The 13,351-nt window shown below is 47.2% G+C and overlaps 1 protein-coding gene across 4 annotated transcripts in view; it reads right to left on the reverse strand.

The window, feature by feature from the left end:
* GDPD4 (glycerophosphodiester phosphodiesterase domain containing 4) overlaps positions 1–13,351 on the reverse strand; it is a 36,942-nt gene that overhangs the window by 8,554 nt on the left and 15,037 nt on the right. For 3 of the 4 annotated variants that reach the window (XR_008972070.1, XM_057408555.1, XM_057408556.1), the window contains exons 4-9: positions 12,696–12,789; positions 6,470–6,529; positions 4,311–4,409; positions 1,922–2,015; positions 545–690; positions 124–206 (exon numbers count right to left, since the gene is read on the reverse strand). Coding sequence is in view for 3 of the 4 variants with exons in the window: in XM_057408555.1 (XP_057264538.1) it covers positions 124–206; positions 545–690; positions 1,922–2,015; positions 4,311–4,409; positions 6,470–6,529; positions 12,696–12,789 (576 nt within the window). In the remaining variant the exon portion in view is untranslated. The remainder of the gene's footprint in view (positions 1–123; positions 207–544; positions 691–1,921; positions 2,016–4,310; positions 4,410–6,469; positions 6,530–12,695; positions 12,790–13,351) is intronic. The other variant, XM_057408557.1, reaches the window with a different exon arrangement.

Raw genomic sequence — 13,351 nt, forward strand, 5'->3', positions numbered from 1 at the left:
CTCCAAAGGCAACTGTTAGTAGAAGAATTATAGAATGGTTTGGGTTGGAAGGGGCCTTAGAGATCATCTTGTTCCAGCCCCCAAGAAGCGTGTATTCAGTGAGATGTGATCTTTTCCCCTTACCTGATGGTAACATCAGTTTCAAGACCAGCCCCACCGTGTTCAATTGTCTTCTGAAATGACATCTCGGTGTTTTCTGGTGCCAGCTAGAAACAAACCAAAAGCACATGAGCAGATCCTTTCCAAACACACCCGGGAGGGCTCTGTAAGTACTTGCTGTCTCCTTGTATCACCTCCAGTTTTTATTAAGGGAACATCATTATCTTGTTAAAGTCTACTGTCTTCTCCCACTTTAGCCACCAAACCCATCCAGTCCCTCAGGAGCAGTGTTATCCTTGTTAGGAGCCCCATGCAGTGAAGCCTTCTGCATGCAGTTCCAACCGGGAATGTCTCCCCTTCCACCCTCCACAGATTTCGTGGGATGAAAACAGAAGATGATGATGATGGATGAAGAAATGACGTAAAATAACTTCTCCAGACCTACCATTGGTGCTCCACGGTGTCCAATGAGGTCTGGCTTTGGTCCAAGAGTCCCCATCTGCCTGATGCAAGGCGAGTACATCCCCAGAGGTATCAAGAAAAGAAAGAGAAGGATAGCCAGGTATGGACCAACAATTATCACCTGAATAACTGAAAGAATTTGAAGGAGGAAGGCTAGAGTTAATCCATGCAGTAGCATACAGGTTTGCCTTGACTTTCAATTCAGCCTTGCAGCTCAGTAGCTGTTGGGCTTTGCCACATCCCTTTTTCCATCCCTTCTTCCCACTAATATTCACTTTCTCTCCAATGCAACCAGAAAACTAACTGGTCAAAGCAAGGACATGGGCTAAGTCAGGACTGCAGGGTTTGTGCTTTAATTACATCTCACTGTGCCTTACAGCAAGGCATGGCTCTACTTTCCTTTTCTTTAGAGATGGTGCAATGAAATATCCCCCATCTGCAGAAAAACAACCTTCTAGAGAAGGGTGCTTTTGGTTTTTATCTTACTTAGATAAGAACAAGCAAGATTTTGCAGTTTCACTCACAATGAAGAAGAAAAGCCCCAGGGAGCATTCACCTTGAGGAACAAAACAGCTCCTCTATGAAATGAGCATCTATGCATCAACATCTTTCTTGAACAGGTACCACCACCCCTCTGTGCATTGCACCAGTGGCTCTGAAGGAACCTGGACTTACATCAAGCTGATGTATTGAGCTAGGAGTCCATTAGGCATGGTGGAATGCAATGTCTGGGGTCCCAGTATATTCTCCCCGGAAAAATCATGGACGAGCAAAACCCCTGTTTTCACCACCCCATGCTGTGATTTTTGTTACAGATCAACATCTGCAGATAGGTGTCATGTAGATATTTTTGGCTATATGAGCCTAGCTCAGAGAAGAACAGCCAGTCCCAGGGCCAGGCTCTTCTGCAGTTGTTCCTGGCATCTCACCTTGCCTTTAAGCTACTTGGTCCCATTTGTTGGAGGTAGATATGAACTCCCCATGAGGTAACACTAGGAACTGATCGAAAAGCTCTTTCCCCTGTCTCAGCTGGCTTCTCCTGAGATGCACTGGTCTGAAGTGGATTCACTGGACTGCAGATCCCTTCTGAGATATCAAAACTGAGTGCAGCAAGCAAAGATCAGGCTGAACAAACCTCCGTGCATGACTCAGAACATGGGCATTTCTGCTAATCCCCTTCATCTCAAGGCAGGTCACTGTGCAGTGGGGCATGCAAACCAGTAACACACAGGACAGTGCACAGACCAAGCCCCACTAATTTCCCTGGATACACAGACATCCAAAGTCTCCTGCATATCTGTTTTCCCACACTGATATATGCCTTTTGTCATACAGAGAGCAGGAAGAAGAGCTACTGTACCTTTCCTATCTGCTCTGATGGCATGAAAAGCCACAGGCCAGGACAGCAGGACCATGATGGCTATTGCTCCTACGTGGAGGTAGGGAGCTGTGATCTGGCAAGGAGAGAAAAGGAATTTATTTAAAGGATATGGAAACAAGCTCCAACGTGGTGAAATCTTTCCACCTGGATGGGTTCCTGATGCAGATCACCAGCAGTTCAACCTCTCTCCTGCACCTGCATTGGATCCATCAAACACCTCTGGAGTTGGAGGAGAGATGTATGTGCCTCTAGCCAGGCAAAGGGGTGCTCCTCACTCTCCTAAGTCAGCTGAAGGGGACACAGCTGTCCTCATCACACAACTGCCATCACTGTTATGCCATAATCTATGAACCTCTTCCAGGCAGGAGCCAGTTTAAATCAATCTAAACCAATTCAGTCTCATCGAGGTAATAGTCATCTCCACACCACACTGCAGCTAAACCATCAAACCAATGTCAACAAACCCTATGGAACTAAATGTTGTGGTATAAGAGAAGTAGATATATTAGGTAATACTTATTGCTGCACAGATATTTGACTTGATTCCTTTCATACTAAAGATGAAACAAGAAGATTAGAAGCTAAGAATCGCTCCTGTGCTGATCACGAATGCAGAGCTGGAAACAAAGCAGAAATAGCTTGCCACCTGTACAGACACCGAATGGATGTTAGTATGACACATTTCCTAAAACTAGGCAAATCTGGCAAAGAAACCAGTCCATCGTTTTCCTATGCTCATCAGAACCGAATGATATTTGTTCCAGCTAGAACTAAATGTTATTAAGGCACCATAGAATCACAGAATCAACCAGGTTGGAAAAGCCCTTTAAGCTCATCCAGTCCAACCATTCCCCACCACTGCCAAGGCCACCACTGCCCCGTGGCACTGAGGCCTCGTCTCCATGGGGTGTGAACACTTGCAGGGCCGGTGACTGCAGCCCTGCCCTGGGCAGCCTGTTCCAATGCCTGAGCACCCTCTGGGGCAGGAATTGTTCCTCAGCTCCAGTCTAATATGTGCTAGGGAAAAAAGCTCTCCAGTTGTGAGCCTTTTGCTCAGTCCATGCCTGACCCTCTACGCTGGAAGGCTTGAAGAAAGCAGCAGACACTAAGAGTTATTGTATATGATACTGTCTGCCCCGGACACTTGATACCAACGTCGTTCTAGCAGAAGGAGGTTTCAATTGTGTCAACAGACGTGCCATCTCAGATGTCCAGGATATTTGAGATAGCTTTGCAGGGCTAATGGACATGACACAGGATCTATGAGAGATTGCTGTCCTTTGGGAACAGCAGCTGGAAGCCATGTGGAGCATCCTAAAGGGCATGAACAACCTGAAATTAACAACACTTGTGGGGAACCCAAAGGCTCTTTCTCCTCATCCACCTCTCCTGGAGTCTGTAAAGGGAAGGAAAAGCTGATGGTTTCCCATTCCCTTTGTCAGCACATAGCCCAAATGGCTACCAAACTCTAGAGCAGGAATGCACAACTGAACCCACCCTACAAACATCGCACCTGTGATTCCTCTTCCAGGCCATATGCATTGCTCTCCCAGCACTCACAAGCAATAAGCCTCATGGTGGAGAGGTGACATGGAATCATAGAGTCATAGAACAGTTAGTGTTGGAAAGGACCTCAAGATCATCCAGTTCCAACCCCCCTGCCATGGGCAGGGACACCTCACACTAAATCATATCACCCAAGGCCTTCTCCAAATAACACCTGCAAGGTAGCTGCGTAGTCAAAGGCTATGTAATTCCTTCCAAATACATGTGGGGACGTGGATGCTCAAACACTGAACAACACTGGGCAGCTTGTGTCTCCATCTTCACACCTAGTGAGAGCTGAGGAGGCCACCAGACCATGCACTCTGACCTCCAGCATCCAGCATGCTATCCAACCTGATGCCTTCATGATTCCCAAACACTCAGTGCTGTCCTGCCCTCAGGAGATGAAGCTCTTCTGAGTCACAAAGCCTGAAATGTTCTAATGCTGAAGCTGCTGAACTGGCAGGATCTGGTTAGGGAGAAAGCTCTTGCTCCAGCAACCCTACCAGCCAAAGGGGGCTGATTTATGTGCCCTGGGCACCCGCGGATTAACAGTGCCCAAAACCCCCTAACAAACAACCTATTGTGAGTTCCCAAACTGAGACATGTTACATCAGACAGCTTGAAGTTCATCCTCAGGTCTTGGCTTCCTTTCTCCCAATAGGCAGCATCAAGTCCTAATAAAAGCTAATGCGAAAGCACATACCCTGCCAGGAAAACCCATGTGAAATACACCCACTGCATGGAGTATTTGCTACTACTTACCACAAAACGCTTCTATAACCAAGTTGTTCTTTCAAACAGACCTTCCAGCCCCTCTTACCTGGAGGGACAGGCAGACAGTTTTCCATTGGTCTCCCCAGAGTATGGATAGTACGAAGAGGGCTGTCACAGAGCAGATCAGCACAATCAAAGTCCCAATCTGGGGAGAAGAAGACGTAAGTCAGCTTCATCATTTCTGTGACATCCATTTGACTCACAAGCTTATTTAAGCAGCTTGGACCGGATGAGTTTAAGATGTATGAGACTGACTGTACCAGTTAAGAGACAGATGTCCAACGGGGCTAAAACCAGACCAACAGTGTTATTGATCGGCTTTTCTGCATGGCAAGATACTAAGTTAGGCACCCAACTATGTCACCCTAAGGGCTCCCTCTATAGCCATTGGAGAATGAGAGGAATTTCCAGAGGCAATCAATTCCTGCTTGCTCTATGATGGAAGATGCCTCTCTATCTCTCTGCTGTTGTAGATGGAGCGTATAGGTGATCAGTTCACATTAAATCTCTAGCAGATAGATTATCTCAGCCTGGAGAAGAGAAGGATTCGTGGAGACCTCAGAGCAGCCTTCCAGTATCTGAAGCTATAGGGGCTATAAGGATGCTGGAGACGGGACTGCTCATTAGGGACTGTAGTGACAGGACAAAGGGTAACGGGCTCAAACTTAAACAGGGGAAGTTTAGATTGGATATAAGGAAGAAGTTCTTTACTGTGAAGGTGCTGAGGCACTGGAATGGGTTGCCCAGGGAGGTTGTGAATGCTCCATCCCTGGCTGTGTTCAAGGCCAGGTTGGACAGAGCCTTGGGTGCCGTGGTTTAGTGTGAGGTGTCCCTGCCCATGTCAGGGGGTTGGAACTGGATGATCTTTAGGTCCTTTCCAGCTGTAACTATTCTATAATTCTATGAAGATAGCTAAATTTAGAAGTGATGTATCCCACCTAAAAGAAACACCAATACAGCTTCCCTATGCTATGAGCTCCTTTACACAGGCCTCAACAACAGCAAACATTCCCGTAACAAAGAGATGGGAGTTCACTTCTGAACCAAAGAAGTGAGGATGTAGCTCAGTCTGTTCTTCGACTTCCTGCTCACTTTGGTACCAGCACAGTGGTCATGGCAGGCTCTGCTTGGTACATCATTTACCTGCTGGCAACTAAGTGCAAGTGGAAATTGCATCAAGGCCCCAGCCATTTTCAGGGGGATCCTACAGATCAACACCTGAATAATGATAGAATCTGACTGGTTTGGGTAGGAAGGGACCTTAAAGCTCATCCAGTTCCAACCCCCTGCCAAGGGCAGGGACCCCTTCCACTAGAGCAGCTTGCTCCAAGGCCCTGTGTCCAACCTGGCCTTGACCACTGCCAGGGATGGGGATGCACAACCTGTTCCAGCATCCCTAATCTGTTCCTGGTCTCTTCCACCCAAGGATGCAGCCTCAGGTTTTGTTATAAACTGTTCTACATCTCTCTGGTTCCTCTGGAAGCCAATTTTCAGTAGTAACATGACTGTACATCCATTACTTAAATGAAGAAACAGGATCAAGTACCTGCATGTTCAGCTATTGCCTTCCACTGCAAGATTTGCAATCACATTACATTTGCCCCAAATAGCCTCAAGAATTTCTTAAGGAAGGTGACTCTAATGCATCGTTTTGCAGCAACAGGTCTGAGGATTTGTTTCTGCACCATCAAAACTCCATGTGGCACTTCCCAAACCACCCGAAGACCAAAAGGCACAAGCTGCCAGGATGCCTTGGAAAATCCAGGTTTCTTCTTCCACTGCTGCTGGAGGCTGCTACGAAACTTATGCTGTGCTTCTCATGAACACTTTGCTTTCGTCTTCCTGTTACCACACGTAGAGGTGTCAAATATGGACAGCTTCACCCAAATGAGTCACTTCAGGCTCCTTTTGGAGTCAGTGGGGGGAAAAAGGTACTTTGAAATGTGATTCATCTCATCTTAATTTAGATGTCTATGACCAGTTGGCTGAGTTGCATCCTCAGAGTATTCATTTCCTTCCACTGACTGCAAAAGGAGTTCAGGTGATCAGCTCAGGTGGAGATATCACTCTTTGGGGTATCTAACGTCTCCTAAGATTAACCTCTTCCCTCTCTTGCTTCCATCCCATAATCTTCTTCATGCAGAGAAACACTCAATTGATTTAAAGCATGCATTGAAGTTATCAGAAACCCATGACTCTCCCCACCTTGTGACTCCAGTGTAGGTAGAGCTGCTGGCCTTCTGCAAGCAAACACAGCGCCAGGACCTGGGGAATCAAGCAGAGATTGTTTGCACCCTGGTAGGAGATGATGACCTGTGTTCAGTGAGCTACCTCTGGAATTACTTTTGCATTGGGAAGTCACTTCACACTAGTTCTTGCTGCACTATGTCAAGGCTGTTAGCAGGACAGGTATACGGAGATAAGTAAAAGTGCTTCTGAAAGCACATATCTGGGCTGCCCTGTAAGGTCAAAGCCCTTTCATGGGTAACACATAATTGGCTGCTTTGGGGTACACACTTTCGGTGACTTTTCTTTGTGAGTATTCTGAAAGAGGAGTGATGGCCAGGGTCAACTGCTATGGTATGAACCAATAAAGCATTAACTTTGCCTATTTCCTGTGCATTTGTTGTGATTAGAGGCATATCAACGACGGGAGAGAGGTCAGGAAGTAGAAAATGCCTCTAAAGCACCACAAAAACATAGAGCAGACAGCAAAAGAGGCAGCACTTCCAAAGTAATAGAAGGAAACCCAAGAGGCAGGCACATCTCAACAGGGAAAACTGCATTGGAGATTAAAGGACTCTGGGGTTTGGTGGCTGGAATGTTCCTTCCCTCCCATAGCAAGTTGGAGTCATTGGGAGGGTTCTTGAGGCATGGTGCGAACTCCAGCCAGGGCAAGGAGAAGCCTTGAAGACCAAGAAGCAAAGGATGAGGAAAGCCAGTCTGGTTTTAATGGAGCTTCTTCAAGTCTATAGGGATGCTGGGCATGGACTCTTCATTAAGGGCTGTAGTGACAGGACAAGGGGTGATGGGTTCAAACTGAAACAGGGGAAGTTTAGATTGGATATAAGGAAGAAGTTCTTTACTGTGAGGTGCTGAGGCACTGGAATGGGTTGCCCAACGAAGTTGTGAATGCTCCATCCCTGACGGTGTTCAAGGCCAGGTTGGACAGAGCCTTGGGTGCCATGGTTTAGTGTGAGGTGTCCCTGGCCATGGCAGGGGGTTGGAACTGGATGATCTTCAGCTCCTTTCCAACCCAAACCATTCTGTGATTCTAAGTTGTCCCAGACCTAAGCAACCAATGAACCTGGTGATGAATTCTACCAGGAGAAGTACTTTGCTGCTGTGAAAACACACAGGTCTATGTGCAGTCGTATGAGTGCTTGGGGTGAGCTTCCCCACCACTGTAAGGGACAATCTGGGGACCAGTATCACCAGATATCAGTGCTTAAAGTATCTGTTAGGAGGTGTCAGTAGGCAGCAGTAGGCATTAGCATCAGTTAGAAGGATCATTTAAGATGCAGACTGTAGCACAGTGGGATTGTATGAAAACAGGACATACAGATTTAGGGAAAGAGGCTCTTCTCTCCCAAAATACAACGACAAAGGAATGCAAGCTGTTTCCCATCCAGCTACAAACACAGTCTTTTCAGGATCATGCTGATTTGAAACAAGCTATAAGCTCAGCAGAGAATACAGATCAGCTTTTAAGTGCTTCTTGACACATTAGCCTCCTTTAATCGAACCCTACACCCAGTACATGACGAGTAACCATGGGAGCAGCTCAGAGAGAACTGAATTACTGCTAAAGATCTTAAGCCAGCCCCATTTAAATAAGCTGTTTCAGAAAAGGGAAGAAAAAAGACACTTTGCCCCTTTTCTGCAAGCAATGTTATACAAAGCCCAAAGGTCCTTGCCTAAGGTACAGCCAAACACTTATTTCACAGGCCATGTCCAGCTAGACTCTGCCCTGCAACTTCAGTATGAATGATGCATCACCTCTGGGAATGCCACAGGAGGCATTTTTGTGGATGGAAACAACATCTCATTGTCACTTAGAAGAAGAATAATCACCAGGTTTCACCCTCAGAGGGTGAAGAAGGAACTCTTGCAGTTGCACCTCTGGTCACTGTAGGAGAACGCATCCTTACGGACCAGTTTGCTGATGTGATGTGCACTGCTGAAGTTTAACACCTCAAGCCATGCTCCCTTAGCTTCATCCTGCTCCTCAAAAGCTGCCTCAGGACCTGCCCACCCACTCTTCCACAAAGAGCAGCTCCTTTAGCAGTGTCCCACATGTTTGCACCTAGACAGGACTTCCTCAGGCAAAAGGACAACCGGCACCAGCAGGTCTGCCACCTTCAAACTGCTCCATATATATCCTGGGAGTGTCTAATTCACATACACAGACATGTGGGCTTAGGTGACCAGCATGTTTCTGATTAGTACTGCTGAGGCTAGAGCCAAGGTCCCATCATCTCCTTCAGTCTTACATCCTCCAACACTTGAATTCTTCTCTTGTTTAGTTTGAGATGTGAAAGTGTCTCCCATCCATCATCTACCTGCAAAGTGGTACTTAAGGGATGCTTCCCAGTGGCAAGAGAGATGGACTTGCTGCAAGGATTGCACCTCTGCCACCCTTTTTCTGAGTGGATGCACTGACCACAAGTTCCTCCTGCCAAAGGATGGACAATAGATGCTTAAATCCACTCTAATTCAGCACAGGAATGACCTTGTACTTATTTCAGTGCTGCTGGGGAGGCTCAGGCAGCCTCTGAACCACCACAAGGACACAGAGACAGGCGTTCAGGCATTCAGACACTCAGCTCACCTAAAATACCTGCTCACTTTGATGGCCATAACAAGTATTCAGGTCCTTACATTCACCTACTGGCAAACATGCAGCACCTCAGAACTTGGCTGGTACCCTACACTGTTAGGGGTGGATGTTTGAGATCACTTTTTGGACCCCAAGGCTGATGTACTGTGTGAGTTCTCTCTTAGTCTATGAACGGAGAGGCCACAACGCATCAGAACCTCTTTACTCTGTACAGTGACAAGTCACCTCCCCAAAACCCTTAGGACAAACACGGTTGAACTGCAGAGAGGGAAATATTATCTGTTAGTGTTCGAAAGACTGAGCAAGATTTTTCTCCTCCACTGAGCACGAATGCTCCCACAATTAGACACCCTCAGCTCTAATGGGGATGAGAAAATTGTCTTAGGGAGTGATAACAGTTGAATTAATTCAAACTGATTGTCTGAATGAATTACAGTGATGCCTGTGGACAGGGAGCATCTTTGAGCAGGGTTTTGTGCAGCATTTCATTCAGCTGCTGGTGGCCAGTGGGAAGAAGAGTGTTTGCTTCAATGGTTCACAATAAGATCCTGCAAGCAGGCTTGCTCCGGTTGGGAGCTATCATTAAGGATGGGTATGGTGCTCACAGACAAAACCAGGCCAGGCACTGGCTGCTATAAAAACCTTTCTGCTCCAACAAGGGCATCAGTGCTTGGTTTTCTGATGTGATGGGTTGCTGATGTAAAACACCGCACCTGGGTGAACGCCTGCAGCATATGTAAGGAAGTCTCCATTCAGCAGTTCAACCAGATCATGGGAGGTAATTCATCACTGGGGTAAGCTATTTGGCCATCAGTTGTCTGAGGTGTGTAAGGGTGATTCAGCTACCATATAGTACCCACACTGACAGGGTTATGAGACGTGGAAGGGCCCTGTGAGGCTCTTAGTGTTCTGCTGGGTGGTTCATCAAAGGCTGCAGATGAAAGGCCAGATGCTGTGACAGGGAAGCTCTGCAGTGATGGAGATTTGATCCTTGGTAGAGCCCTTCCATGAAAGGAGCCCTGCCGGGATGAGCACTGCTGAGCCACAGTTGCCATCACAAGACCCTGCATGCAGGAATGGGACCATCATGTGACCCTGCTTGTTTTGAGAGAGTGGAAGCACCAGTGGTGGCAGTGATTGACAGAGGGGAGACTGAGCTGAGCTCTTAGGCAGAAGCTCTTCCCTGGGAGGGTGCTGAGGCGCTGGCACAGGGTGCCCAGAGAAGCTGTGGCTGCCCCATCCCTGGCAGTGTTCAAGGCCAGGTTGGACACAGGGGCTTGGAGCAAGCTGCTCTAGTGGAAGGGGTCCCTGCCCGTGGCACGGGGTTGGAGCTGGAGGAGCTTTAAGGTCCCTTCAATCCTAAAGCATTCTATAATTCCATGATCACTTTCCTTACACCCTTTTCCTTCAAGACCTAATCCTATTTAGGTAACAGCTCTGACAGCGTGAGGTCTCACATCTCCCAGTGCTCACTGCTCAAAACAGATGCATGCAGCAGTCTTGTCAAATGAGACACAGTGACAGTGGGATGCAATGAAGCAGGGCAAGGGCCCTTAGAAATACCCATCTTTAGGTGGGTCACTTAACAGCTCCATGAAAGCAAGGAGCAAATGGACCCTCATTGCAGGGGCTGTCCCTAGAGCAGGGGAACCTCTGACGTGTTTCTCTTGTAGGACTTGTCTGGTAGCATCCAGGTTACTTCTATTTCTTTAGGTTTATCCACGCTCACCCTCCTGAGGAAGGCAAATATTGTTATCCTCAATAGACAGAACTGAGCTGCTGGGATGGGGAGAAGGATGTGTCTACACATCCTTCAGTCAGTCGGACTGAGACTGAACCAAACCACGTAGGACACCAATTTCACCTCGTATTTTCCTTTGCCCATCACCTGCCCTGATAGCTCGTAGCCTCACATTCATGCTGCCAAAGACATGAAACCCCTCTAAGAAAATCTACTGCTTGGGTGCTCTTTGGTCTTTGGATCCAGTCAGAGCACGACCAAGCTGACACACCATCCCCAGGGATCTTCAGGCTCCTCAAGCCAAGAAAGCCCTTTAAAGCTCATGCTCATTTCTAGCCACGATGGGTTAGTCTGATCCTGAGGTTGACTCCAGATCCACAGCCTGCTGAGGTTAGGATCCCAGAGGTATCCATATCAAGTGGGCCAAAGCTCCCAGTTGCCCAAAGTATCATTGCAACCACCAAACCACCCATAGTACTCCATGGTCAATGGGAAAGCCACACAGGATTTGCTGAATAGCAGATATTGAGCCCTAGAGTCACACAGTCCTTGTAATCAAATGCTGTTGTTTGTCCTGCTCAGAGCACTGTTAGTGCACAGCTTTCAGGATGCTATTGATCACTGTGGGCATGGCCACACTGTCCTATTTATCACTTTGGGGTTTTGATTGCTAGCACTAGAATAAAAACCACTGTTTATTCGTCCCCCAGCAGGGACAAAGGACCCCAGGAACCTATTGTGTTAGGGCACTGCATGCACAAAGCACAGAGAGATTCCCTGCCGTGAGCAATTTACAGATGGCCTCTATGATGACACATGAGGGAGCAGGTAAGAACAGCAGGAATCGATGATAAAAGCTGGTTGTCAGTCACAAGGGTGAGTCAAAGCCATAACCTCACCCTCAGCACCGAGCATTTCAAAGTGGAAGTTGGAGCAGGGATGAGACTGAACGTGGACTCCAGTCCCTGCAGTTAAAGTGATTACTTAACCTGTAGCTATGGACGAAGAAAGCAGAAACACAGATCATAGAATCATAGGATCATAGAGTGGTTTGTGTTGGAAAGGACCTTAAGATCATTCAGTTCCAACCCCCTGCCACGGGCAGGGACATCTGTCTTTATTTGGGAGAGTTCCTCATAAAGGAAAGGACAGAGAAGAATGATGAGTAGCTAGAACTTTTAGCTGCCTTGGTGTGTTTCCATAAAGTATGTTTCCATAAGTAGGATTCCATACAGTATGTTTCCATAAGTAAGCAAAGCAGGGAGCAGATCAGAAGTCCAGAGAAAATGGCACAGGATTTGGAAAAGTGAAGATCTCAGGAATATTGCCTCTGTAGGAAGAGACTCACGCTATGGAAATAGCGTTTCTGTTGCCTCTATCTGAAGAGAAGCCCTCCAGCAAAGCTGAGTGAGTCAAGGCAGCTTCACTGACAATGTTCCCCTCTTCTAATGAGCTTCTTCATTCAGGATTAGAGGAATAACTCAGCTTTGATGACACAGCATCACTACGTGACTCACAGCCCCATACTTCCCTGCTGCTTCCCCTATGCCTAAATCCAGCCACTGCAGTCCCAGCTCTCCTTGGGTCCAAGGAGAGATTGGACACACTCATTGAAGGGAAATCATAGGGAGAAAACTACACCTGGTTTAGAGACCCCTGGGCTGAAATTGGTCATCTGTGAGGGGACATGGGGAGAAAGAACTGTTTAACACTTACTGTGCTCCAAATCTTCCATAGATACCCACTGTCTGTGGGGCTAGGTTGAGCGTTGGTCTGAAACATTAAAGCCATCCTTATGTCTACTTTTTAGGACCACAAATCACAGTCAGCTTAGAAGGAGCATCACTTACCAATAACAGCGTGATGTACGTGAACAAGAGTGCAGCCACACTCAGGAGAACAAGAGACCAGAGGAACCAGAAGCCCAGGGCCTCGTAGTTATACCTAAAGAGCAATGAAATATTACAGTAGAGGTTTGTGTTTAGCACATGGAGAGGAACAACAGCCCTGTTCCTTGAAATGTGACATTTTCAAAGCAATAAGACAAAGAAGGAAGGAGGAATAACTTACCCTATAACATGCAAAAAGGGTTAAGACCCTCCTTCCCCAAATCCATAACTGCATTAACCACCTGACTAATACCCCAATGTGTTGGGGTGGTAAAATACAGGACCGAGTGGATGGGCTTGCTCCAGAGAGCTCCCAGTCTGGCACAGCACCTTGCTGCAGACAAGGCAGCCTGGGGGAACAGGAAGATGACATGGCTCAGGCCAACAACACATCTTACTGCCTGTGGTTGTGTAAGGCATCATAACAGGAGGGAGACCTGAAGCAGAAAACACCAGAAAGCTGGATGGATGCAGAGGGATTGCCCAAGGAAGAGAGAGGGAACCTTTACTTTCACCCAAAGGCTCAATAAGGATGAATACCATTACCACACCTTTCCTCCCCATACTATTTGAGCTGGTTTAATTCCAGGGGCCAGATTTGCATAACTGTTGCCTAC

Source organism: Pezoporus wallicus, unplaced genomic scaffold, assembly GCF_028554395.1.
Source record: "Pezoporus wallicus isolate ANWC-B61680 ecotype Strahan unplaced genomic scaffold, APGP_CSIRO_Pwel_v1 contig_7461, whole genome shotgun sequence".
Classification (NCBI taxonomy): domain Eukaryota; kingdom Metazoa; phylum Chordata; class Aves; order Psittaciformes; family Psittacidae; genus Pezoporus; species Pezoporus wallicus.